Genomic DNA, 25,336 nt, shown 5'->3' on the forward strand with positions numbered 1-25,336 from the left:
AACACACACTTATAACGGCGAACCCAAAAATAATACACTACTGCAAACCAATATCTGGTCTTTGACCCTACATCTGCAAACTTGTTTTAAATGCATGATACTATTTTTGTGATAAAATAAATCATTTATTTTTTACATATGTCTCTTGTTGGCTTAATTGTTCCCATATGCAAAGGTTAGTTGTACTGGGTCAAATGTTACTTTGTGTTTTCATTTGCCATGTTTAAAGAATCAATTCCTTAGACACTTTATTAAGTTTGTTTTGTTTTTTTGTTAAAGTTACCAGAGCTGGGATCAACTAGACCAGTGCTTCGCTTAGAAAATATTGAGCTCTTAAAGGAACCCCATAATCATACTGTATAAAATACAGTGGCATAAACGGACTGTCCAAAGTAGGCTATGGACTTCACAGAAAGCAGATTTATTCCAAGTTGAACTCTCTCTCATCTTCCTATAGTGAAATTAGATGACCATGTTACACCAATCAGAATCATCAGAATCAGAAGAGCTTTATTGCCAAGTACGATTTGCACATACAAGGAATTTGTTCTGGTGTCATTGGCGCATAACAAGCATACAAAATTTTAAAAGGTTAAGTGGACAGTAAACGTGTATATATACACAGTATATAAATGTTTTTGTTTTTTTTTTAAAGATGAAAAAGCACGACAAAGAGCAGTACAACTGGGCAGAAGTGGGTAACAGTGAAATGTTCACCAGGTGCAAAGTTCACAGTAATGAACTTTGCAAAACGTAGCAAAACACCAAACCTTAGCAAAATGGACACATCCATCCAATTGCTAGATATTTTTCAGCATATCTTCCAATACTTTTTATCTATCACAGCCGTCAAAGATATCAAAGTGTCCATGGTAGCTTTTATCTGAAGAGCAAAATAACATCAGAAAGGCCACAAAGCCATGTTCCTTTCCTTTCCCGAGAATATTTAATTTAATCAAAGGCTTGAGGCCAACAGCTAACTACTTCAACTGTTAATAAATTACATTGTAACAAGTGTCAAATCTTTCTTCAGGAATTTCATATGACATTTGTGAAATGATTTGTTTTTAGCTTTAATTGCTTTTTGTTACAGCAAAGTGTGCTTTTACACATTTTCCTACAGAAGATTTGGCAGACATCTGCCAAGTGGTCTCAGTTTCCCACCATGTCACTCAAAGTCAGTCATATGTGGATCAGTCAAAATAAATCATTGGGTCATAACCTTCATAACCTATATTTAACGTTTGAGTCAAATGCAAGGAATACGCAGACAAAACCTCATAACCTCCTTGGCTGAGGTCAGTGTATCACGACCAGCCGCTAGGTGACGCCATAATGCGTCAGCACCATGGTCTGCACACAATATATAGCAGCGTGACCCTCAGGCACGCCGTGCTGCCTTCATGAGCAGTCGGAAATATCTTGTTGTGCTATGTTTCGTAGGCCATACAGTCTGTAATTGACTTAAATGTATGGATGTAATGAATGTGGCTTGAATTTACACGCGTTAAAACTTATTTGAGCGTCTAGCTGTGAGTTAAAGATACAACAAATGTTTTATTTTTGGGAGCATGTAAAAGACATGTCAGGTATTAGGACCGCTCGTCCGTACGTCAGCTGACGGCCCAGCCAATTATATGTCGCCGCCGCACTGTTTGGCCCACAGCTTCTTCAGCTTGTTGCGAAAACGGATGTCTCTGCCGTGAGCAGGCCCGCGTCTGAAAACCCAGACAGACGGTCACATATCAGCGGAGAGTCAACTACACTCGAGCACGTCGGTCCGAACAGGTAAACGCCTCTCCGTGTCCACGTTCAATGAACGCGTCTGGCTTCAGCGTGACTGTCATTTTCCCCTCGCGTTTTGGGAGAAGGAATTAGCGAGTCGTTTGGTGACAATTCATCCGCGTTTGGCTCATGTTGTTCCTTTATCTGCAGCAGCAGCAGCAGCAGAGCAAGATGGAGTGTGAGTGGAAGCCAGACGAGCAAGGACTCCAGCAGATTTTACAGCTTCTGAAAGAGTCTCAGTCTCCAGATACGTCCACACAGAGATCCGTCCAGCAAGTATCCTTTCCTCAGCCACACTGTCCTCTGCTTTAACAACGCTGTTACGCTCAACAGGCTAACTAGCCATAGCCACACCAGCAGTCGAGCCGGGTGGATGGCACCGTTATAAACTAGTCCGTAGTCTCTGGTTGCTGCTTTTTTGTCTCTAATAGGCAATAGAGCGCTAATAACCTCCGTGTTGTAGAGCAGGGCCGTGTCGGACTGTGCTGAATATTGCTGGGCCTTTGTAACAGTAGATTCTGGCGTGTTATGTCACGGTAATACAGTTACCCTGCACTTGAACGTCGCATGGCTCAGCCCAGCAGTTAATCGCAGTCCTAAACGCCCTTTATTACCCCCTAGTACTGGTCTCCACCAGTAAATAATGAGTGCAGAGCTAATTCATGGAACACACCTCCATATCATGAGCCACCTAATCTTTAACACTTGACACCTGTGTGTTGAATTTGTCTTATATATTTTGAATTATCAGAATGTGTAGAGATGCTCATTTTAAAGAGAGAAATATCAATATATCATCTATAGTTTAATGGCACTTATTATTGAGGGCAAAGTTGTAACGATTGTGTAACGACTATTATTATTATTGTTATTATTATCAGTGTTAATATTGTTTGATTCATTCAATTCAATTAAAACTTTATTAGGGACACAACAGTGAGCACCAACAGAACACAACACAATAAAATTTGTTTTGTCTGTGAAATGTGAAAAAAACAAACAAAACATATTTGTTTTACTGGCATAGATTAGCAAAGAAAATATTGCCTCATATCTGGAAACAGAGGGAGGGGGAAAAACTAACTTATTAAACTTGGCATTACTGGAAATACATAAAGAAGGATTAAATACTGTATTAAATGCATCAGTATTTAACATTGTTTTACTACTCTCTTCTTTTGCAGAGTAACCAAAGCAGATTAGAATAGAATTGAATTGTGGAGAAAATATTTTGAATCACTGACAGAATAAACATTTATGGAGGCATTTATTACCTGCTGCTCCATCCTGCTGGTCCTAATGTTTTTGGTTTTGTTTTCCTTTTGTTTTTGGGTGCATCCTGATCATTAAGTCATGTACTGCAGAGCTGCTGTTGTAACTGTTGTAAGTGTGCCATGTGGTTGGTCAAGTATTCAGTCGGGCAAATGACAAAATTATGACCTCACCAATCAGCATACACCCACTTCCCTCTCACACATGCCATTACACCGCCTCCTGAAAACATAAACACCTGCTCTTTCTCCATCTCTTTAGCTGAAAGTGTTTATGTTGGTTTTGTGCTCACAAGTTTTCTTTTAATGACGTATTACAGTACACTTAGCACCTTGTCTTCCTCAACCACTTCCACAGAGACTCGAGCAACTCAACCAGTTTCCAGACTTCAACAACTATTTAATATTTGTTTTGACAAAGTTAAAATCAGAAGGTAAGAATCTGTACTTTACTTTGTTGTATTTGTACCACGTTCTTAGATGATGTGAGCCATGACTCGGCTGCCCTGATGGCATCTGTGCCACAGAATGACGTGGCACTGAGAATATGGGTCGCTCTAATTTTAAACCTAATTCCTGGCACCACTCAGCTCTTGGCTTGACTGTCTACACAGTAATGACTCAAATGTTAAGAGGTGTTAAGACATCGCTCACAGTTCAGATCCAACAAGCCACAAATATTCATGAAGAAAAAGATGATCAAGTCACGAAGTAGAGCCATCAATTTATAATTACATGTTGATAATATATTAGTAGCGGTTCAGCCATTTGCTAATTATTCCCTTCGCTTTTAACTTGGTATAATGCAAAACTTTGCATTTTTTCACACACAAATCATGATCTACTTTATTCTAATGCTTGCCTGAATGGTGCTGGGTTTAATGCAAAGCAATGTGGAGGCTGTTTGTTCGTCAGTGACCTTCACAACACTGAAATCTTTGCTCTGGCTCCACTGGTGTATTTGATTTTCAGTTCATTCACTTACCTTGTCTCCACTTTACAAGATGAGCCAACACGGTCCCTGAGTGGGCTGATACTGAAGAACAATGTGAAGGCCCACTATCAGAACTTCCCCAATGGTGTGTCTGATTTCATCAAGAGCGAGTGTCTCCAGAACATTGGAGACTCTTCTCCCCTTATCCGGGCCACTGTGGGTAAGTGACCACTTTTGGACCCAGTTACTGTAAAGATGCCAGTGAAGAATGATGAATGATTATTTGTAGATTTTAGATTCATCTGCTGATTAGTATCTCAGTTAATTGGATAGATGTGTTTTTGTTTTGTCTACATATCAAATAAGTTCATTTAGTCTCATTAGACGAGGAAAGACACAAAAGCGAAGAAAAGAGAGCAAATAAACGTATTGACATTTAAGAAGTTAAAATCAGAGAATATTCTATTGAAATAAAATCCACTCAAACAATAATAGTTGAGAATTAAATTAGTGATTGAATCATAATCATTGCAACCCTAATTATAAGATGAATATATATAGAAAGGTGTTGCATATTGGTGTTATAGATTTGTTTATTTGCAGTTACAGCATATGCTCTACTACTGCCACCATGAACCTGCTGCTGAGTACAAGAGCTTCACATGAAGTATTTGTAGCTGATGACAGACTCACAGCAGGTTAAAACAAAGCAATGGTGTGATTTACTATTAAAACTAAAAATGTTTCATCCTTGCCCAGTATTTTGCTAAACTAATAAAATATTATTAAGACTATTCTACAATGAGTGTGAATGTCTGGGATTCTTTTGTGACTGTGAATTTCACTGTAGTGTGTGTGTTCTTCGTGCATCCGCCACCACAGTGTGACTTATACAGTATCGTCAATCTTGCTTTGACAGGTATCCTCATCACCACGATTGCCTCCAAAGGAGAATTACAAAACTGGCCAGAGCTCCTGCCTAAGCTCTGCCTGCTGCTGGATTCTGAGGACTACAACACGTGTGAGGTGAGGATAATCTCTGGAGTTGGAGGTTGGCTCTTGTGGCATCTGATTTTGTTAGTCTGCTCTTCAGTAAGAGGTCCTGGTCTTTCAGTTTGTCTCTTTGTTTTGTTAAGTCCCTTTGAGTACTGTTTAATATGCTACATAAATCAAAAGAATATGCACACACACACAGTTTATATGTAAATCAAATCATCCCATTGACAGCTTAATTATCAGTAGACTCAAAGTGGGACCGACAAACACGACATACCATTGGAAATTCTGGCTTGTGAGGACGACACTGTCATTTTTGTATTACTGTGAACATTTAATACTCAGGGTTTAGATGTTTAGATGTTATTTTGCACAGCTCAGCTCAGTCTAAATTAGAAGAAATGCACCCCAGCTCTTTTCTGTGTCTATGTCTAGGAGTGTGTTTAAGCAGTTTTGTGATCATATGCAATGTTATGCATGTGCTATATGTAAGCCAGTGGAGACACGCAGCGCTGCTGTTTGTTAATTTATTTATTTATTTATTCATTATTTATTTATTTGTGGAAAGAGAAGAGAGCTGCATCATCTATTAAGTGGCAGCTGGAGAGCTTCCTGCTGGCCCAGTGAGCTAATGGCAGACTCACAGCTGGAACAGCAGCAGTCACAGCTACAGATTATATTTTATAAAAGACACGACCCCATTATCTTGTCTTTTGTTTATTTATTTATTAGCAAAATACAATATAAATGTTTTCCTCCTCTGTAAATCCACTTCTAAACCCCATTGTATTATATTTTGGTGAATATATATTATCTTAACTGTCCTTAATAACTTCACACTGTCATTGAAATAGAAATAGTAGATAAATAAGATGCTGGATCAGTTTATCTGTGTGATCTGTGTATCAGTGCTGCGTCCATACTTAACCTCACATAAACTCTCTGGATGTTAATGTGCTGTGAGCTGCATGTGCCTGTGATCTTGGCGTGTAGAGGAGAGGTGCATACCTTTACATTGGAGAACACGCACAACAATTAAGGCACATGTTCAAGTGTAATGCTAAATTCAGCTGCGTCAAAGGGCGTTTGAAATGTATCCGACCAGGATTAGCCATCGCTGCCTTGGAGCAGGAATGTCCACATGATTATTTGAAAATGAAAAGCAGCCGTGTGACAGAAAAAAGGCTCTCCTTGTTGCACCACAGTACGCCTCTCTGATGAAGCTCCTCCAGAAGATGAGAATTAGGTCAGTTGTTTACCGTGGAGGATCTGGAAGTATGTGTGTTAGGTTTAATGCCCAACAGTGACTAAATGTAGGAACCGCTCGTAAGACTTGCTGTTTTTTTTTAATCTCTAGCCTGGCGTAAAAGTAATATTAATGTTTAACTATGGCTATGATTACTATTAATTACTATTTAAGACTTACACTGTGATTAATGTACAGCTGCAATGTTTTATTATCATTGGTTCTGGAGAGTTTTCCCCTTATCCTGGTTTGAAACTGAATGATTGTGTTGTATGACAGTTTAGTCTTACTTCAGGTCATTTTCCATCATAACCACACATTGTGAAACAAAGTTTTTACTTAATTTTGAAATAATAGCCTCTGTTTGATCTCACATGTTGACGGTAATTAAACTGACATCATCATGAGTAGTGTATTCCTGCTCAGCGATATATCATGTGTCGTTGAAATGTGCCGTCTCTCTGCACAGTTGCAGTCAGCTCAGTTATCCTCACTGTCATGTATTTTATTCAGCTGCAGTGAACGTGGGAGTGCACTGCCAGAGCTGCAGCAGACCTCGGTGCTGCGAATACCTGTGTCATGCCAAATTAATTGGTGAAGGTGTTGCCTGTTTCCATGGAGACCCTTAAATAAACCACATCATTACTGCCACGAGGATTTTGATATCTATTTTTGGGAATATATTAGACGGCTGCCACTGTTTCGGTGCCATATGCATTTCAGTATCCAAGTGAAATGCACGTACAGAGTTAATTAGCGAGGTAATCCACATCACTCAATGATTTGTCCTCATTATGCATACATTGTATAATGGTGTGTAGGTGTTAGGTGTGAGTGATGTGCTATCGGAGGTTGAAGGTCACTGTGTTTGTATTTGTGATGGTTATGGACATATTTAGTAGATTAGATGCAAAACTGCTGTCGTTCTTTAGGAGTTGCAGCTGTGCAGTAAGTCCTGTCTTGTTAATGGACAGAGATGAGCTGTAGTAGAGAGAGCCAACACTGTAAGCCGCGCCGCATGCTCTATAAAAAGACATAAGCAGGTGTATTGGAACCCAAGTGCAGTGTTGGTGGATGTCTTTATATAGGTTCTGCCTGAGAGCAGTTTTGCTGTCATGATTAATGGCGTTTGGAAAGTGGTTGCGCTGGTGTTGTGAGGGTCAGGTTTGATGTCGCTCCTGAGGGTGTAAACGCTCACGTATGACAATGCTCTGTCACCGTCGCTCTGATGTGAACCACAACATCAGGCCTGTTTCCAGTAGCAGGAGTCCTGAAGAGCTGCTGGACTGACTAAACGTTTGCCTTGACTCGCTGTCATCTGTGTGAGTTACATTCTCGAGTTTAACAACCTTTCATAGCTGCTCTTGGAGAGTGGATTACACTTCAGCATCACTGGAATGCTTGAAGGCCACTCCCATTTCTCTGCCCTTTTTCCGACACACTCTTCACTCTTACAAACACCGACAGTGTCCTGTAGGGGTGGGAATCACAGGGTACCTCAAGATACATGGGCCAAGATAGCAAGCGATAGCGAACGATACATCACGATATCTCTCTGACTGAAGCAAAAAAAAGGTCAGCCGGCGAGTGAAATTAAATATCAATATTTGCCATCGCATACATCACCAAATTGATATTTTGACCCACCCCTAGTGTCCGATGTGTTGACATCAGGGTGAACTATGCCAAGATACATCTTCTAAGATAATATAGTGATTCTTGTTCTGCAAATTGACTTAATCGAACACTTCACAAAATACAATCAAACACACACTGAAACTCCACAGCAGAAACCGTCCTTGCTGCAGCAGTGAGCAGGATTCAGTGTCACATGACCACTAGTGGGGCCTATGTGATCACATGACCTCTCGGTAGCATCCGCCCTGCTACACAGGTTAGCCTCAAGAGCAGAGAATCTGAATTCAATGTTTCTACACTGTAGCTCAATTATGCCTTTGAATTTTTTATTTGAATGCTAAAGTAAGAAAATAAGAGTTGTTTTCCTGAAACATTGTGTCCATTGTTATAATCTATAAGCAACAATTCAAAACTTAAACCATTAAAGGATATCGACTAATTATCATTGCTGTCAAAATCCTCAAAGATGTTGAGACAGTAGCTATTATATAATGTTGTTTTGCATTGTGTTTCAAACCTGCCATACAGTTGTCATTTTTATTAAAGCAGTGTTTTAAAATTCTTTATGGACAGAAAAAACCAAACACTTGAGGCAAAACATTTCATTGCAATTAATGACACTGTATTTGAATCGTCCTTATGTTGGTACTGTTAATGTGACTCTATTTTGTCACATCAGCCGTAGAGTTAAAGAAGATCGGTGACTAAAAATTCAAAGTCAAAATTCTTGATTTCAAACGATTACTAAAGCCTTTTCTCTTTTACATGAGAAAAGGAGCACGCTCAAAAACTACTAAACTGGACATGCGACAAACGCTCAGCTTCAGCAACTCTAATCACTCAAAATACAGTGGCTGCAACAGGAACTGAAGAAAATTATATCCTGTTATTGAATTATTACCCAGCCCTGATTTAATGCGATGCTTTTGTACTGAAAATGATGAGAAGTGTTATTTTGTCCAACGAGAGTGACAAAAAAAGCAACGCTTTAAATTTCAGTTTTGCGTCATAAATAATCAAATTATTTGCAGATTCATCTTTTGACAGTTGAGAGATGGATTTAAATGTTCATTTTCCACGGATAATCATCTCTCAATTGTTAATTTAGCTTAATCCGGTATTATTTGTGTTTTAGTATTATAAATCCTCTCTGCTTCCACTCTCTCTCTGCTCAACATCAAGTCCTCACCTGTACACTCTCTGAGGCAGTGTGTTTTATTTCCTTGTCAGTTTGAAGCTTGCGGGGAGCCACTGAGCAGACTCTCCTGTTCTTATTAGTGGAAAAAGGGTTTGATTCACCTGATACGTGCTTCTCTGCGTCTGTGACCTTGACACAGTCTCAGCCTTAACCTTCATCATCGTTCTATCCCCGACACTCCTTCACATTTCTTTTTGCATCCAAGACCCGTGTGGAGCTGTCATCTGAAAGAAATGCAGACGTGAGAGCCGTTTCCATGGAAACACTTTTCCAATGGCGTCAGTGTCAGCGCTGTTTCTTGTGTGTGCTTCTCAGACTGCATTTTTGTGAGAGACAGTGGAATCCGCAGCATACTTAGAGCATACTAACAATCTGTCAAGCAGCTAGAAACAGAGACAGACGTGTGTTTAAGTCTGATGAACACTCGCAGACTGTTTGAAGGTAACATCAACAGCATTGGTGAGCCAGCTCAGCCTGATTTTCAGCACACAAAAACAGCACAATAATTATTATAATAGTGTCTCAGTAGAAGCTTGTTTTTCATTTGTTCCCCACGTATATCCAGTGAATATGAAGGTGCAATCGGATAAAAATATGTTTCGAATGTTGGGGAAAATCCAGTAGAAAGAATAATGAATGTTTGGCCTGTCAACTTTGTTTCATGGCTGGAATGAGTGTGTTATTTTCCTATTGAAATAATGTATTTTGACTACAAAATCTATTTTTCGCAGTCACAGTTTTTGTGACAACTGCTCTATTGTTGATTATTCTGTATTCTATCACAGTTACAAATGTAGTGTACGCAGTGAAATGGGTGATATGGCTTAAAGATGATATCTGGATATGTATGCTGTACGGGGTGTATCCTTTTACAGTACACATAAAAAGCTGCACTCAGGTTGTTTCTCTGGGAAAAAGAACAGTTCTTTCAGATAACACCTGGTTTATTTGGCTTTTTAATGTCAAATAAAATATATTTATGCGTGTTAGAAACAATGAAATTGCCTGTAAATAGGTCAAACTTTTCTATAACACAAATAATTAGGATTAAAATTAAAGACGTATTATTAGGTGCCTTCTTAGGATTATGTGTATTTTTCTTTACCAATTTAATTTGTGTGTATTTCACAAATTGCTTCAATATTATAATGATGATCATCAGTGCAACAGCCTTTAAAATCAGGAAAAGTCATCACAGATAGATTCCTTATCATGATATGACAAAATGTCACAATTTAGGTATAATATCGATAACAACAAAATAAATGAAGTGAGGAAAACTCAAGAATGACATTACTATAATTGTCATTATCCACAATCTCAGTAGTTTTTTACGTGTCGTCCATGTTCCTCTCCATCTTTCAGGGATCGTTTGGAGCCCTGCAGAAGATCTGTGAAGACTCTGCTGAGATCCTGGACAGTGACATGCTGGACCGTCCCCTCAACGTCATGATCCCCAAGTTCTTACAGTTTTTTAAGCACAACAGTCCTAAGATTAGGTATGACGTTTCTCCTGACATTTTCTATTTTTAAGAACCTTAACTTGCAATTTACCAATCTCCATGCGTTAGAGGTTAATTGAGTTTCAGTGAGTAATTGTTTTATTCTTAACTCATGACGCATGATTATTAGTATGTTGCTCAGAATGATGTACAACATTTCTTGCTGTGAAAACATGTAATTACATATACTGAAGGTTTACTGAAGGAAATGTTTTGTTTTGCTAAATAACCAACAATATAAATGTTTTCATGGTTTGTGGATAATTTAAGACGCTGAAAATTCAAAGAACGTCTTTGTGTTAAAAAGATTAGTAAAATAAATTTAATGTAAGTAATCCAGGAATAATTGACAAATTGATAAATTGTTGCAGACGTCTCAGTCTTTTATAATGTTAGGAGTTTCTCTCGTGTCAGAAGGTTTAACACGTGTAGTTTAGAGCAAAGAAGAAGACAGAGGCTGCATTCATAGCGCGCAGCATGTGAGGTAAACACGTTGGTGTGACACGCTGGTGTTATTGTGTTGCAGGTCTCATGCTATCGCCTGCGTCAATCAGTTCATCATCAGCAGGACTCAGGCCCTGATGCTGCACATCGACGCTTTCATCGAGGTGAGTCTTTCCACAGTTCACACACATAACAAGTGTTCCAGTAAATAAAAACAGGTTATTTATGGTTTTTCTCTTTGAGAGCACATTTTGACGAGTACATTGCGTGGTTTCCTTTCTGCTGATGTTATACATGTTTCTCTATCCCAAAAGTCTTGTCTGACAGAAAACACATCAATGGTGAAATAATTTAGAATTTTCTTAAAGGAACAAATTACTACCATTATAATTACTATTTCTTTTCACTTTTTGTTTTCAGCTTTCAGCACATTTATATGACAATAGAAACAACTAATTATTGTGTTAGTCAAACTAAAACCAGACTATTAATATACATGTTAGTCCAACTGAAATTGTACTTAACTGAAATTTCCCAAAGTTGGATTAACACACCCAGCTGATGTTACCGCTGCATTTAGAGGAGGAGACTGATTTATTGTATTCTACTCTGTTCTGAAACATAAAACACAATACAATGTACATCGAAAAACCAAACAACTTTAAGAAGACATACAGTATGACCCTCTTTCTCCCTCCAGAACCTGTTTGCTCTGGCGACAGATGAGGAACCAGAAGTGAGGAAGAACGTGTGCAGAGCTCTGGTCATGCTGCTGGAGGTTCGTCTGGACCGGCTCCTGCCACACATGCATAACATCATCGAGGTGAGTGAGACCCAGTGCCAAATGTAGTAAGACTTCAGGGTCTATTTAGAATATTTGTACCCTGTATTCTTTCTTACTGATTTTATGAACTGATTCTACTCACATGCAATATGTTGTCTACACATATGAGAACTTCTCTGTAGAACAGGCCATTAGAAATGAACGGAAAACACTATATTGAACAGCACAGGGGCGTATGGTCTCTAATTATTTATTAACATGTAGTTTGATCCCAGGACTCAAAAGGTTGACTCTTAATTTGTGTTTAAGTAAACTGTATTAAAAATCTACAATGTCTAAAATTATAACTATATTATTTAGACATGCATTCCTTGGCCATTTTTCTCTGGTTGAGCATCAACACTCTTATCTATGAATGATACACCCATGCTCACGCCCTGTGGACAAGACGCTGTACTTGTGTGAAATGAGACTGAAATAAAAACGTAAGGTCTATAGTATGAACTTGGATTCCTTTTAATTTCCTCACAGTACATGCTACTGAGGACTCAGGACCAAGATGAAAACGTTGCCTTGGAAGCCTGTGAGTTCTGGCTAACTCTGGCCGAGCAGCCGGTGTGTAAGGAAGTGCTGTGTGGACACCTCTCCCAGTAAGTACACACACGCACGCGCTTGCCCAGCTATCCGTTTAAGGACTTTGACTTCCATTCATTTGGACAGCGTAAACAAAGCATCCATAACCAGTTAATGCCTAACCTTAAGCTTAACCTAACCACAATTCAAAGCTTAACCAGTTCCTCAGAAAATGAGTTTCTGCCTCATTACAACCAGGTTTTAGTGTCAATGAGGACTACTGGTCCTAACAAGGTCAGTGTTTATGCCAGAAAAGAGTCAGAAAGAGCAAAACAAACACACACACTTATTGACACAACATTCTTAGACATAATGTATATTTCAGCCCCTTACCCTAACCTTAACCATCATAACAAATGCCTAACGCTAACCCTTAATCTAACCTTAACCTTAAAACCAAGTCTTAACCCATAAACTGTGACAGAATGTCCAGCCAAAGCGTCCAAACAGACACACACAAACACACCTACTTCCAACACACAAAGAGACACTTTAATACAAATATTGAAAGCTGTTGATTAATAACAACCTTGGCAGTTAGTCCCTGAAAGAGTGATGAATTCCTCTTCCTCAGCCCAGGACGGTTGATTAAGAACCTTGGCTGTCGACCGCTGCTCTAACATCTGTCACCACACTGTTACATTAAACCGCGCCACAGCGGGAATCGGCTGTGAATGATGGCTTTCGGCCTCTGACCTATCCTTGCCCTTTGTTCTCATAATTTTACCTCTGGTTTCCACTTCAGACTCACTCCGGTGCTTGTCAACGGGATGAAGTACTCTGAGATTGACATTATTCTGCTCAAGGTCAGTTCATATTGCCTGATATCTGTACCTGTAGGTGATACTGTGAATTACACCATGATTCAGGATGACACAAGGTTCCAATTGAATTGGATTTTAGATGTCATTTAGACGCACACATCATTTTGTGTCATGTAAAACACATTTTACACGCACTGACAACGTAGTGCAATAAAGAAACAACAGGAACAATAAAATGTGTAAATTGATTGCACATGAAACGGGGAAAACTTGTATCTCGTCATTATCAGGGCGACATTGAAGAAGACGAGGCAATTCCTGACAACGAGCAAGACATCCGTCCGCGCTTCCATCGGTCACGCACAGTTGCCCAACAACATGAGGGCGATGGGATTGAGGAAGACGAAGATGACGATGACGAACTGGATGATGATGATACTATTTCTGACTGGAACTTGCGTGAGTTCAGTTTTAAAGCACATAGAATCTTTTATTCTTTTCCTAAAAAAAGTAAATTTTCTGTCTATGTTCCTGTATGTCTTTCTCTTTATTGATTATCTGTGTATTGACTACTTGTGTTGTGTCTGTGTACTGTCATGTGACGTCTGTATGATGTTTGTCTGCACACTTCTTTGTTTGTACGTTTTGTCTCCCTCCTTTTCTCCAAATATTAGGCAAGTGTTCGGCGGCAGCACTGGATGTGCTGGCCAACGTCTTCAGGGACGATCTGTTGCTGCACATTCTGCCCCTCCTCAAAGAGCTGCTCTTCCATCCAGAGTGGGTGGTTAAAGAGTCCGGCATTCTCGTGCTGGGAGCTATAGCTGAAGGTAAGTGGACGGAGGAGATGAGGAGAAGATGGGAGAAAAAAAAGGGGAGAGAAACCATAGCAAGTAAAGGGCCCTTTGCACATGAGCAACAACTTGAATTAACAGCACAAAACTGCAATTTGAAAGTGATTCACGCCAAGTGTGATGCAATCAAGCTATTAAATTAAAAGGACCTCCCTCACAGGTGGGAAGAGGAGGAGTCGGCATCATATAATGCATTTTTATTCAGTCCTTTAACTCATTTTAAAGAAAGAGGAAGAGGAAATATCTGGGTACAGCCAACACTAAAGATGAGAGGAGAGCTTGCATGGTTGAGGAGCTCAAACAGAACCACTTCACTGCTTCAGGATCAATTTATAAACTTCAAAAAAACTTAAGATTTGAGCAAAGTCCTGTTTGTTTGTTTGAACATTTTAATGTCACATTATCAACAACTGATCATTGTATGATCAGTTGCCACAGTATGGCGAAAGCTCACATTGACACTGTTGGATAGAGGTTAGAAAAACAATAAGAACGTGCTCATAAATTGCACAAAAAACCCCAAACACGTCTGTTGTCAGAGAAAATAGCTGCCCGAGCTGACGCTGTTGTTATCTCTGTCTCCAGGTTGTATGCAGGGCATGATCCCGTACCTGCCCGAGCTCATTCCCCACCTCGTCCTGTGTTTATCTGATAAGAAGGCCCTGGTGCGTTCAATCACCTGCTGGACACTGAGCCGCTACGCCCACTGGGTGGTCAGCCAGCCTCCAGACGTTTACCTGAAGCCCCTAATGACGGAGTTGCTCAAACGTATTCTGGACAGCAACAAGCGTGTGCAGGAGGCTGCTTGCAGGTAATCCCATGTCATTTAACATTACATTAGTTTTTAAATAGTTGATATGATTACAGATGGATGCCCTTTGTTTGCTGTACAGTGTTTTCTTCCCTCTCCAAATTTGAATCTCTCCTTTATACCCAGTGCCTTTGCCACTTTGGAGGAGGAGGCTTGTACAGAGCTGGTGCCCTACCTGGCATTCATCCTCGACACGCTGGTGTTTGCTTTCAGCAAGTACCAGCACAAGAACCTGCTTATTCTTTATGATGCCATTGGAACGCTGGCCGACTCAGTGGGACACCATCTGAATAAACCGGTATGTAGAACAAAAACGTCGGTTCACCCAGTTTCACTTCACATTTCGATGTGAATATAAAATTAGCATACACTGTTTGATTTCTTCATCCTCATTTCCCCTCTTAGTGCTAGTAGTGGTGAGTGTGTACTTCCAGTTGTTATTGTGAAATACATCCTGAAACAAGCAACAGCACCCCCAAGTCTTGCAAGATGTTTTTGTTTCAACATCTTGACCAAAGCATTATGTCTGCAATTATTTCCTCACATATTACTCGCACACTGACTAATTTAATCTGTGTAATCTAACAGGAGTACATCCAGATGTTGATGCCGCCACTGATCCAGAAATGGAACCAGCTCAAAGATGAAGACAAAGACCTTTTCCCTCTGTTAGAAGTGAGTTTTTACTTGTTCACTTGTTGCCTGCGTCAGTCCATATTGTTTGATGAAAACCTCCGACAGACAGATTCACTGAGTGTGTATCTGTGTTCCTCAGTGTTTGTCGTCAGTAGCCACTGCCCTGCAGAGCGGCTTCCTGCCCTACTGTGAGCCTGTGTATCAACGCTGTGTCAACCTGGTCCAGAAAACCCTCGCTCAAGCCATGGTGAGAGCGCCGGACCCTTGAATGTCCATACATATACTGTACATATATAGATACATATACAGTATATCCACACCTGCATACACTCACACCACAAGGCAAACATCTGGAGCCCAAATAGAACAAGAATATTTACACAAGCTCAAATTTAAATGAATGCTAATGCCGCTCTGTTTGCTGGATGTGTAAATAAATGATTGTTGGCCAACATGTTTTCGTCAGTTTTATACAGCAACTAAAGAGGTCATGGTTAAGTTGTTTACACTGCCTCCAAGTGGTGAAAAAATTAAGAAAAGCAGGTTTAAGGTTCAGGTAAACAATGTGAAATGTGGTTTCATGACAGAGAATTGACTCCATCATGTTAGAGCTTCATGAAATATTTTTTTAAAGAATATAAAAAAAGCTAATTTCAATCTTTTGTCACGTTAAATTCATTTTTAACCTGTATTCTCTTGTTTTCCTGTCCTTCACTGTTGCAGCTTTATCAGTCACAGCCTGACCAGTATGAAGCCCCCGACAAAGACTTCATGATCGTGGCTTTGGATCTTCTCAGTGGACTCGCTGAGGGTTTGGGAGGAACCATTGAGCAGCTGGTTGCTCGTAGCAACATCCTCACACTCATGTATCAGTGCATGCAGGTAAAGAGCTGTCACGCTGTGTGTGTGTGTGTGTGTGTGTGTGTGTATGTATGTGTACACAAAGCTCAGGACACACCGCCCCTACAGTCTGCCAGTGACAAAGAATGGCGACCTACTGTGACGCTGCCTCAGTTGGCATTTGTCATTTGCACTTGCACACACCTGCACCTCACGTTGTTGTTTTTTTCACGCCCACATCTCCAGATCCTGGAAGTAATGAAAGAAAGTTGATTACATACAAGTTTCTTGTTGTGTGCCGTCTTAGCGTAAAGTTATTTGCACGCTACTTAATTTCTGTATCTCTGCTCGTCCTCTGATTGGCTGGAGCTACACAACTAATCACAGCGATTCAACACACTTGACTTATGCCAACAAGACATGACGTCGCTGCACACACTGACCCAATGAGGGCTATTGATGGTCAATGACTGCCCAGCGCCCGACTGTCGGGTGTGGTGTGTCCCGGTCTTGGTGCGTCACTTGTCTGATGAACTGATGAAGTCAGCTGTTTTGTTTTGTTTTTCTCTCCGTCTGTTCAGGACAAAATGCCAGAAGTGCGCCAGAGTTCATTTGCTCTGCTGGGAGATCTGACCAAGGCTTGTTTCCAGCACGTCAAACCATGCATCGGTAGTTTCTGTGCAGCTGATTCTGAAACTGTTTGGTAATAGTTTTGTCTGTTGCTAATTTGACTCATTGTCCCCCTTCCAGCTGATTTTATGCCCATACTGGGTACTAATTTGAACCCAGAGTTAATATCAGTGTGCAACAATGCGACATGGGCAATTGGAGAGATAGCTGTACAAATGGGTGAGTGCTGACCTTTTGTAAACAATGTTCCCAACATATGATTTACACTTAATATTGTTATGGAAATACAGTCACTGGAATGCACGGTCAACAGATTTCTTTCCATCATAGCTTCCTTCTCTGACACCCACAGGGCCCGAAATGCAGCCGTACATTGCCATGGTGCTGCACCAGCTGGTAGAGATCATTAACAGACCCAATACTCCAAAGACTCTGCTGGAAAACACAGGTACCACTTGGTGGCAGTGCTGAGCCAGAGCAAGCCATGTCACCACATACACAGGGAAGTGCTCACACACTCAGGTCCATTCAGCCAGGATTCACCACACTCACTTGGGTGCCTGTCATGCCCTCCCCAAGCCTTGACCCTTACAGGTTTCGCTGGTTTCAGCCAAAGTACAGTATGTTAAGTATTTTCTCGACTGAGTTACACTCTGGCAGTGTTGCAGCCTGACTACCTAATAAGAGAAAAGGAAAGCCAGGGCAAACCCTGGTGTGAAATGCTTAACAATCTTGAATCAAGCGAGCAGTGTAAGTGCCCAGTCTTGGAGTTTTACTAATGTGGTTTGACTCTGCACCATCACGTGTGTTAGTCTATCGTAACGGCAGAGGATTAATCACAGGTAGTGATACATTCTTAGCGTCACATATTTAAAACATCAGACTGAACTTACTGACCACGTCAACAATAACTAGTCATGAATGACTGACTAAGGTTAGGACACGTAGCCAAGAGCATTCTTTTTTCTTTTTTTTCTCCTTCCACGAGTTGAATTGCAAATTATAATGTCAGGAGTCAGAGACTGATGGTGCATGCAAGGGTGAAAGTGTAACCTGCCAAAATCAAATGAAAAAAAGTAGGGACTCTGTAGATGTGTTCCTGTTTGTTTGCTGTCAGTTTATTTGTTGCTTTTATTTACTGTTATTTAAATGTGGATGCATATCTGCTAATAGATGTTAAATGTTGTTAAGAATGGCCAATGTTTGATGCAGGATACATGATATAACTCGAATTACAGTCTCATAAGAATTCACTTGCATCTGGCGAGTGGGACATGTTTTTTTACAAGTTGCTGCATGTTTTCAACGTAAAAAATTGAAAACACGACAGTGAAACAAAAATGAAAATAAAGAGACGTTTCGGCCATGTCTAAATCTAACGTCTGTCTTTCCAGATTTCTATGATTATCAGCGCAATTTGGCCAGTTATAGCCGCGTAATGCCGCTGTTACATGTGGACGTGGCAGTAGAATCTCGTCATGAGGTTCCATTTTGACTCTGATCAGCTGATCCTGCACTGAACTGTACTCTAATGAGCATACCATCTGCTTTCTGCATGTGTCATTGGACTGTTCATAAATGCCTGTTTGTTAATGAGAATGTTGCATAGTTTTGTGTCTTTGAAACTTAGGTCCTCCCTCCTCTCTGCCTCATAAGAACCTGCTGTGCTGGATACTAGTCTCCCTCCATGTAGTTGGCTTGGAGTAATCTTGTCATTTCTTTTTCAAAAAGAACAAAATACAAATTTCTGTTTTCTTATGGAAAATTAACATTTGTGAGTTTAAGGGAGAAATCTCAAGTCATCTGCTAATGTTTTTCTCTCACACACACACACACACACACCAGCGAGCCTGTGACCAAACACTGACACATTTTAAATCACGCTAATACACTTCAATCAGCTTCCTACCAGATTTCACTAGCTGTTTTGATCAACAGGATTTCTGAAAGCACATGCCATTGTTTGCCTTTTTCTATGAATGTCCTGTCAAAGTTGTCAATGTGTTCTCCCTTAAACGTGTTGTATGTGTTTTTTTAGAGTGTCATATTTTACATTCCTCCTCATGTTTGAAGGGGCAGTAATAATCAACACTAGTGAAATCTTCTGTTTATTATCATACACAGATTCTGTTGATTTATGTCTCTGAGTTGTTTGTTTTTTCTTTATTTTTCTCCTCCCCTCCTCATTGCTCATGTCTTGGTTGGCGTTTGGTGGTGTGTAACCGTGATTGCGTTACCTTAGCAATAACAATTGGTCGTCTTGGTTACGTTTGTCCTCAAGAGGTGGCACCCATGCTACAGCAGTTTATAAGACCCTGGTGTGTATTATTCAATCTTTTATTTAATTCATCTGTTCTCTGCTTTCTTTCTATGCTCTCGCTGTCTTCTGTTGCTCCTTCTTCTCCCCTGTTGCTGTCCTTTCTTCTCTTTTCTCACTTTCCTCCTCAAAAGAAGTCTTTTTCAGTTGATTTTCTTTTCCCTATGAGTTTGTAATCATTGCCAACCATGTGACTAACCCTGTCCTCTTTTAGGTCCTTCTTGTGATTTGTTTTTTTTGTTTTTGCCTCTGTAGCACCTTCATGTATTATACATTAATTTGTTTAATTTCTAGCTGTTTTTTTTTTTTTTTGTCATTGTTAACTGTCGCTAACAACCTAAAAGATGCATGGGATCAGATATGTCACATGCCTGCTGGTTCAACAACAGAGAAAGGCTGCAGTCTTTGCTGCAAAAGACCAATTCCTAAATCCCTTTCTCTTTTTAGTAGCCACCCAGCTGCATGTGCCTGTCCCATAGTGTCCCCAATCCTTCTGTACTCAATCTGTCCAAAGAAAAGTAATATTATTTTTAAGGTGCTAAAGACAAGGTTTTGATGAACACAGTGCTCAGAACAAAGTGAAGTTACATGCGCTCAAGAGTAGTTGTGTAAAATGTTTAAACAAAAGTGTTTTATTTATTTTATTTTTGTGTTTCGTGTGCATGCTTGACTTGTCGTTATCTCCGGTCATTGTAAACTGCTCACATAGATGTATAATATGTATTTACTGTTGAGAAAACACCTTAAATTTTAAATAGTTTTCCAGCAAGTAAAAAGATTTGTTCACGTGCATATAAGTTATTAGCTTTAGTAGTTATTTAGTAGTTTATACAAGTATCTAAAATTGTTATTTAAAGGGTTTGGATGTGTCTCCTGTTAAATGTGGCTGTCCCTGTTGTCAGGTGCTCCTCACTACGAAATATAAGAGACAATGAGGAGAAAGACTCTGCGTTCAGAGGAATTTGCACTATGATCAGTGTAAATCCAGGAGGTGTAGTGCAGGTGAGACCCAGCACTAAGATGCTATGATGGTAATTAAGTCTTTTTGGGTTTTCTTTTAATGACTCTGGAAGTTAAAATGTCACCTCACCTCTCTCTCCTGGAACAGGACTTTATATTCTTCTGTGACGCAGTGGCCTCCTGGGTAAATCCAAAGGAGGATCTCAGAGACATGTTCTATAAGGTAACACCTGAAAGGTTTGGCTGCACATTAATAAAACTACCGAGAAGATGACAGTGAAGTGAGAGAACTGCTTAAAATGGACAAATTTCATTTAGGAGGCAAAACATTTCATGGTTTTTAGCAGATGATTTACTTTGTCATTCACTAACTCTCCCCTGCCCCCTAGTGGAGGACTGGAAACATGCACACCCGTAATAACCTTGTCATACACATGAGCTATTTTAAAAGGGAGTGTTCCTTTATAACATGGTATGAACTCCTCTCCTGGTGTTGAATTTCAGATCCTTCACGGGTTTAAGAACCAGGTGGGAGAGGACAACTGGAGACGATTCTCAGACCAGTTCCCGTTGCCACTGAAGGAGCGGCTGGCAACCTTTTACGGGGTCTAACTGTTTCCCTGGCAGTGTGCCTCATCACTGGGGTCAGTTTTCCTCTCTGATGTCACCACAGCACAGAATCAATGGATCAAAAGTCCTGATTTTGGTACTTAATGTCGTGTCTCTCTGTCTCTGCACAGGTTATTCACTTTGGGAGACAAAATGGGGAACCTCTTTTACCCAGGGAACATGTTACCCTTTACTGGGGGGAAGGGTCTGCCTGCTGAGGGGAGGGAAGGGGTTCGGGCCCCTCCCCGACCTGGTGGACGGGGTGGGAGGGAGGTGGTAGCTGCAGTGCTCAGAGCCCCAATGCACAGGCAAATGGGGGAAAGGGACAGGCAGAACAACTTAATCGTGGGAGGAAAATTCATGTAATCACATCTTACTCAGAAATAATGACATTTCTGTTTCTTCTTCTTTTTTTTTTTTCTCTATATTTCTTCCCCTAACTCTTCACTTTCTGTCAGTTGAACTACTGAAAAAGAAATGCAAGCTAATGCGGAGCAAAAGCTCTGCAAAACTCCGTGAAGCGTTTGCTCTTTCATTTTGGCTAGATGACGAGTTTTTCTTAAATTGAGAGGTTTGTGCAGAAAAGAGCAGTTACACGTTCATGACCATGTCAGGCTGGTAAATGGCATGTTTAATGAAATAGCATTTGACCACTGGAACAAAAGAGCGTTCACCTTGAAAACTTGCTAAGTTGGCAGTTCGTTAAGAGACATTTTCTTTATAAAGACAACGGTAGCTTAAAGGTTAAGGATCAGCAGCTAAAATAATGAATATCACAAAGAACAAGATCATTTCAGTGTTCCTATTCTTTAGCTGTTATTTCTGTCACTGGAGAGCACAAGATTTTCTTTTACGGGCAGCTTTTCTGAGAATAGGTAGCATGCTTGTATCATTGTGAAAAGCTGTTGGATATTAGTGATGTGTGTTGCGTTCGACAGCTGTCATTCCCCTGTAGTAAGGCTCTTCTTTGACCTCATACGTTCGATCCATTCGCAGTACTTTTTGTTTCCTCTACCAGATAATTACAGCAATCGGCTGTAGCGTAGCATGATGGCTTTTTTTTGGCACCAAAATGAGAGGTGTTCAAATAAAAAAAATAAAAAGAGTCTTGGCTGTGATGTAACGGTGCTGTGAATGCCGCAGTATTGGTCTCGTGGTGTGGATGTGACACGGACATTCATATCAAAGCTTTAGACGCTCACAATCCTTTGTACTGTCTGAGCCTTGAGGAGGAGAGATGAGGAAGCAGAAGCACACAGTTGATGTTGTCCTGTGAGTCGCTCATTATCTTCTGTTCCTTTGGATTTAAAAAAAACACAACAACACTAAACCCGTCAAAGTGATGTTCAGTGACTTTTGGCTATTAGAACCTCGCAGCTCATCGAATCAGTGTTGGATATGTTTATTTCTCAGTGTACTGAAGTTTTCTGATTAGTTGTTTGGCTTCTTGTGCTCAAAGCATGATCTTGAGGATGAGTGTGTAATGTTTTGGGTGGTTGTGCTTCGTGGGGTACTTGGATGCTTTCGTCTCTTGCATGTTGGTGGCCCCTCACACCCCAACATATAGTGGGAGGTGGGGATAATGGGAGGGAGGGGAAGCTTCAAATTAAGGTTTAAAAAGTACATAAACAGTAAGCATTGTAGGTATTATAACTCTGGGACAGTCCTAATGTCACATAAACCCTGCTGGAGTGTTCTCCCTTAACTTTTACCCCATAGCTGGATGTAAAGTTTTTAAAAACTGTGAAACTACAATGTCGATTGTCTTTTGTTGTTTTTGCGCTGTTATATTTAATTAAGTGTGTAAGTGTTTAAGTTACAGACATAGGCTGAATGTATTCCATGATGGGTTGGAGAGTGAGGATTTTTGTCTTTTTTTAAAAATTTAATTTAATTTTTTTTTAATGCCCAGCCAGTCATTTTTCCTCTGCTGGCCAGAGTAATAACTGCAGTATTTTAACATGACATGCACTTAAAAATTAAATCTCATGCGCTTGAAATAAATAATTGTAGCCAAATCCTTGATAATATTATGACGTATTAGGGCCAAACTGAAGAGAGAGAAAATAATAGTTTTTATAAATTATATAATTAACAATTAATTATATAATTTTACAAGAATAAAGTTGTAATATTATGAGAATAAAGTGATAATTTTACTAGAATGAAGTTGTTATATTATGAGATTCTTTTTTTATCATTATCTAATTAAATGTATTATTATTACGTAGCAACAGAACGCACAAAAGAGATAATTAACTCCAAGTCGGTGTGATTCTTTCTTCCCAACAGACTCAGTGTCTTGCACAAAGTCCTGATGCTAAAGATAATGTGGTGCTAATGTGCCAAAAAATATTAAGTATTTCTTTATTTGTGAAGCCCCAATCAAAATGTAACTTCAGGAAATGGTCCACGTTTCTCATCTTGACACAGGTTGCAGCTGATTATCTGAGATTTTGCTTGAATAATAATTAGGAATTTATTCTCAAAAAAATGCCTTCAGTTTGGCCCGAAAACTCCATCGTATCATATGACCCTGGTGTGAACACAGATCATTAATAAAATGATGCTGCTAAAATGTATTTACTTAATGCAATAATTAATGAGTAGTAAGTATATAATCTATCTTGATGCAATTGGGTTATTAGACTTAAAGAGTAGTTTAGTTTTCTCTGATAAACAATGTGAAATATATACCGTAACCAAGTCTATTACATTTATTGTGAGTGAAGCAAATGGCGGTGAAACACAGGATATAAATGCATCATGGAATACAGAGGCAAATACGTACATGTGCCACGTCATTTTGTGTTTTGAAGTGATCGTTGTCCGTCACATTCCAGCTGTTTGGCATGCTAAAACAAATAGGCTAATCACAGCTTGATTTGGGGGGGCGTGCGTTAGTGTACATTTGTGTGTGTCCACTGTCCTGCCGGTCGTTCATTTGAGAGAATGTCGGTCTATGAAACACATGAAACGAACCCCAGCCCCGCTGTGCTGTATTTATGACTCGACTGCTGCTATACATTGTAGTTGTGTTTCACTACTTGAAAATGTGTTTTTCCTATGTGTTTACCTCAGGTCGTCTGTAATTCAGTGTTAATTGTTTTCATCGTTCTGCCCCTCAATGTGTACACCTTTATTCACATCCTCAACAGCTAATGATAAGTGAATCTTCTGCCCTTCTTTCTTAAAAATGGGTAACCATGGGTGTGGATTGACGTTAGTGTTAAATGTGTGCAGCGCCGCTAGATGTCAAATGTTAAAGATAACTGCAACGCAGGAGGAAAGAGTCATTAGGAAACTTGCACATACTTTAATGTATCTTTTGTCGAAAGTGATTGTTATCAGACTACGGTAATATTCAGTGTAATATGTACACAATGCCTTCAGAGCAAATGCTTTGAGGTTTTTGTTGGTGTTTTGCAATAGATACACAGTACACTGTATCTAAAGAAGCAGGTAATGCCTCATTTAAAAGCAAAGAAACAGGTTGTCAACTTAAGGACATCATGTTATAAACATGATGTTTGCAGATGTGTGTTTGACTTTCTATGAAGCTTTACTGAAAATTTGTATTTTATAAAGCATCCACCAATATTGAGGAATGTCTAGTCAAAGAACTCCTGTATTCTCATTTTAGCCTTCAAACTTGATTAGACTATCTGCCTTCATCTTTTTTGCTGATAAAAGCAAAAACATCATTTTGATAGATATGGTTTTAGTTTTTTTAATAAGCTGCTGAATTTTAAAATTAATACTTATTGGGGCCACCAAATATTTTGGATCATGCAAAGAATCTATATTGTACTGTAGTAATTTTGTAATATTTGTAAGATGATATAGTGAGCGTGACTGGTTACCATTGCTTGAGTCTGTACATTGTTCCAATAAATTGTTTACATTACTCTTGAGTTTCTGTCTTGTATTGTTCTCACATGTTTTACCTTTTGCAGCAGCAGGAACAGTATATTGTATTATAATTGTTATTATAATAATAATATAATTATAATAATCAATGTGGATTAAATTGATTACCTTCTAATGTTACAGATAAGTTACATGAATAAGATTTTCTCCTACCACCTTACACTTTTTATGGTGTGTTGCGTTCAAGTACAAAATATTAGTGGGGAAATGTCAACAGGTGTGAGTAACGAGCTATAAACATGGTAATGTACGAATGAGGAAACACCAGAAATTATATAATTATAAAAATAACAACATAAAAACATTTGTGACAGATGATCAGATCGTAATACACACAAAACAAATAACTCAATTGTTGACGCTCCACTCCAAAAAAGTCCATTACATTCAACATTTTTACCTGTCATTGAAAATGAATGACGACTGATGTCGCCTTCCTTTGATCTATGTGTCGCTTGTCTTGGCAATTGAGGTAAAAGATTTAATCTGAGCAAATTACATTGCGCACGGATTAAAGGCACGTTCTGTGGGAAATTCTCAATAATACAATGCGTTTT

The 25,336-nt window shown here is 39.5% G+C and overlaps 1 protein-coding gene across 5 annotated transcripts; it reads left to right on the forward strand.

Moving 5' to 3' along the window:
• Window positions 1–1,584: 1,584 nt before the first annotated feature.
• Window positions 1,585–24,756, forward strand: tnpo1 (transportin 1). Of its 5 annotated transcripts, XM_044012161.1 has the most exons (26): window positions 1,652–1,742; window positions 1,775–1,788; window positions 1,936–2,061; window positions 3,415–3,490; window positions 4,061–4,210; window positions 4,910–5,016; window positions 10,434–10,567; window positions 11,097–11,178; window positions 11,715–11,837; window positions 12,330–12,448; window positions 13,177–13,237; window positions 13,486–13,654; window positions 13,870–14,022; window positions 14,632–14,857; window positions 14,984–15,155; window positions 15,446–15,532; window positions 15,633–15,740; window positions 16,217–16,375; window positions 16,915–17,002; window positions 17,084–17,182; window positions 17,316–17,411; window positions 19,206–19,281; window positions 20,183–20,282; window positions 20,389–20,463; window positions 20,745–20,884; window positions 20,981–24,756. In XM_044012161.1, exons 3-25 carry the CDS (start codon window positions 1,957–1,959, stop codon window positions 20,850–20,852), a joined length of 2,673 nt encoding a protein of 890 aa, XP_043868096.1. In that variant the 5' UTR covers window positions 1,652–1,742; window positions 1,775–1,788; window positions 1,936–1,956; the 3' UTR covers window positions 20,853–20,884; window positions 20,981–24,756. The 5 variants fall into 5 exon arrangements, 4 of the variants coding, with proteins under 4 accessions (XP_043868092.1, XP_043868095.1, XP_043868094.1 ...); XM_044012157.1 differs by having other exon boundaries at window positions 1,590–1,788; window positions 1,933–2,061; XM_044012160.1 differs by having other exon boundaries at window positions 1,590–1,788; window positions 1,939–2,061.
• Window positions 24,757–25,336: the final 580 nt, after the last annotated feature.

Source organism: Solea senegalensis, linkage group LG21, assembly GCF_019176455.1.
Source record: "Solea senegalensis isolate Sse05_10M linkage group LG21, IFAPA_SoseM_1, whole genome shotgun sequence".
In the NCBI taxonomy this organism is placed as follows: domain Eukaryota; kingdom Metazoa; phylum Chordata; class Actinopteri; order Pleuronectiformes; family Soleidae; genus Solea; species Solea senegalensis.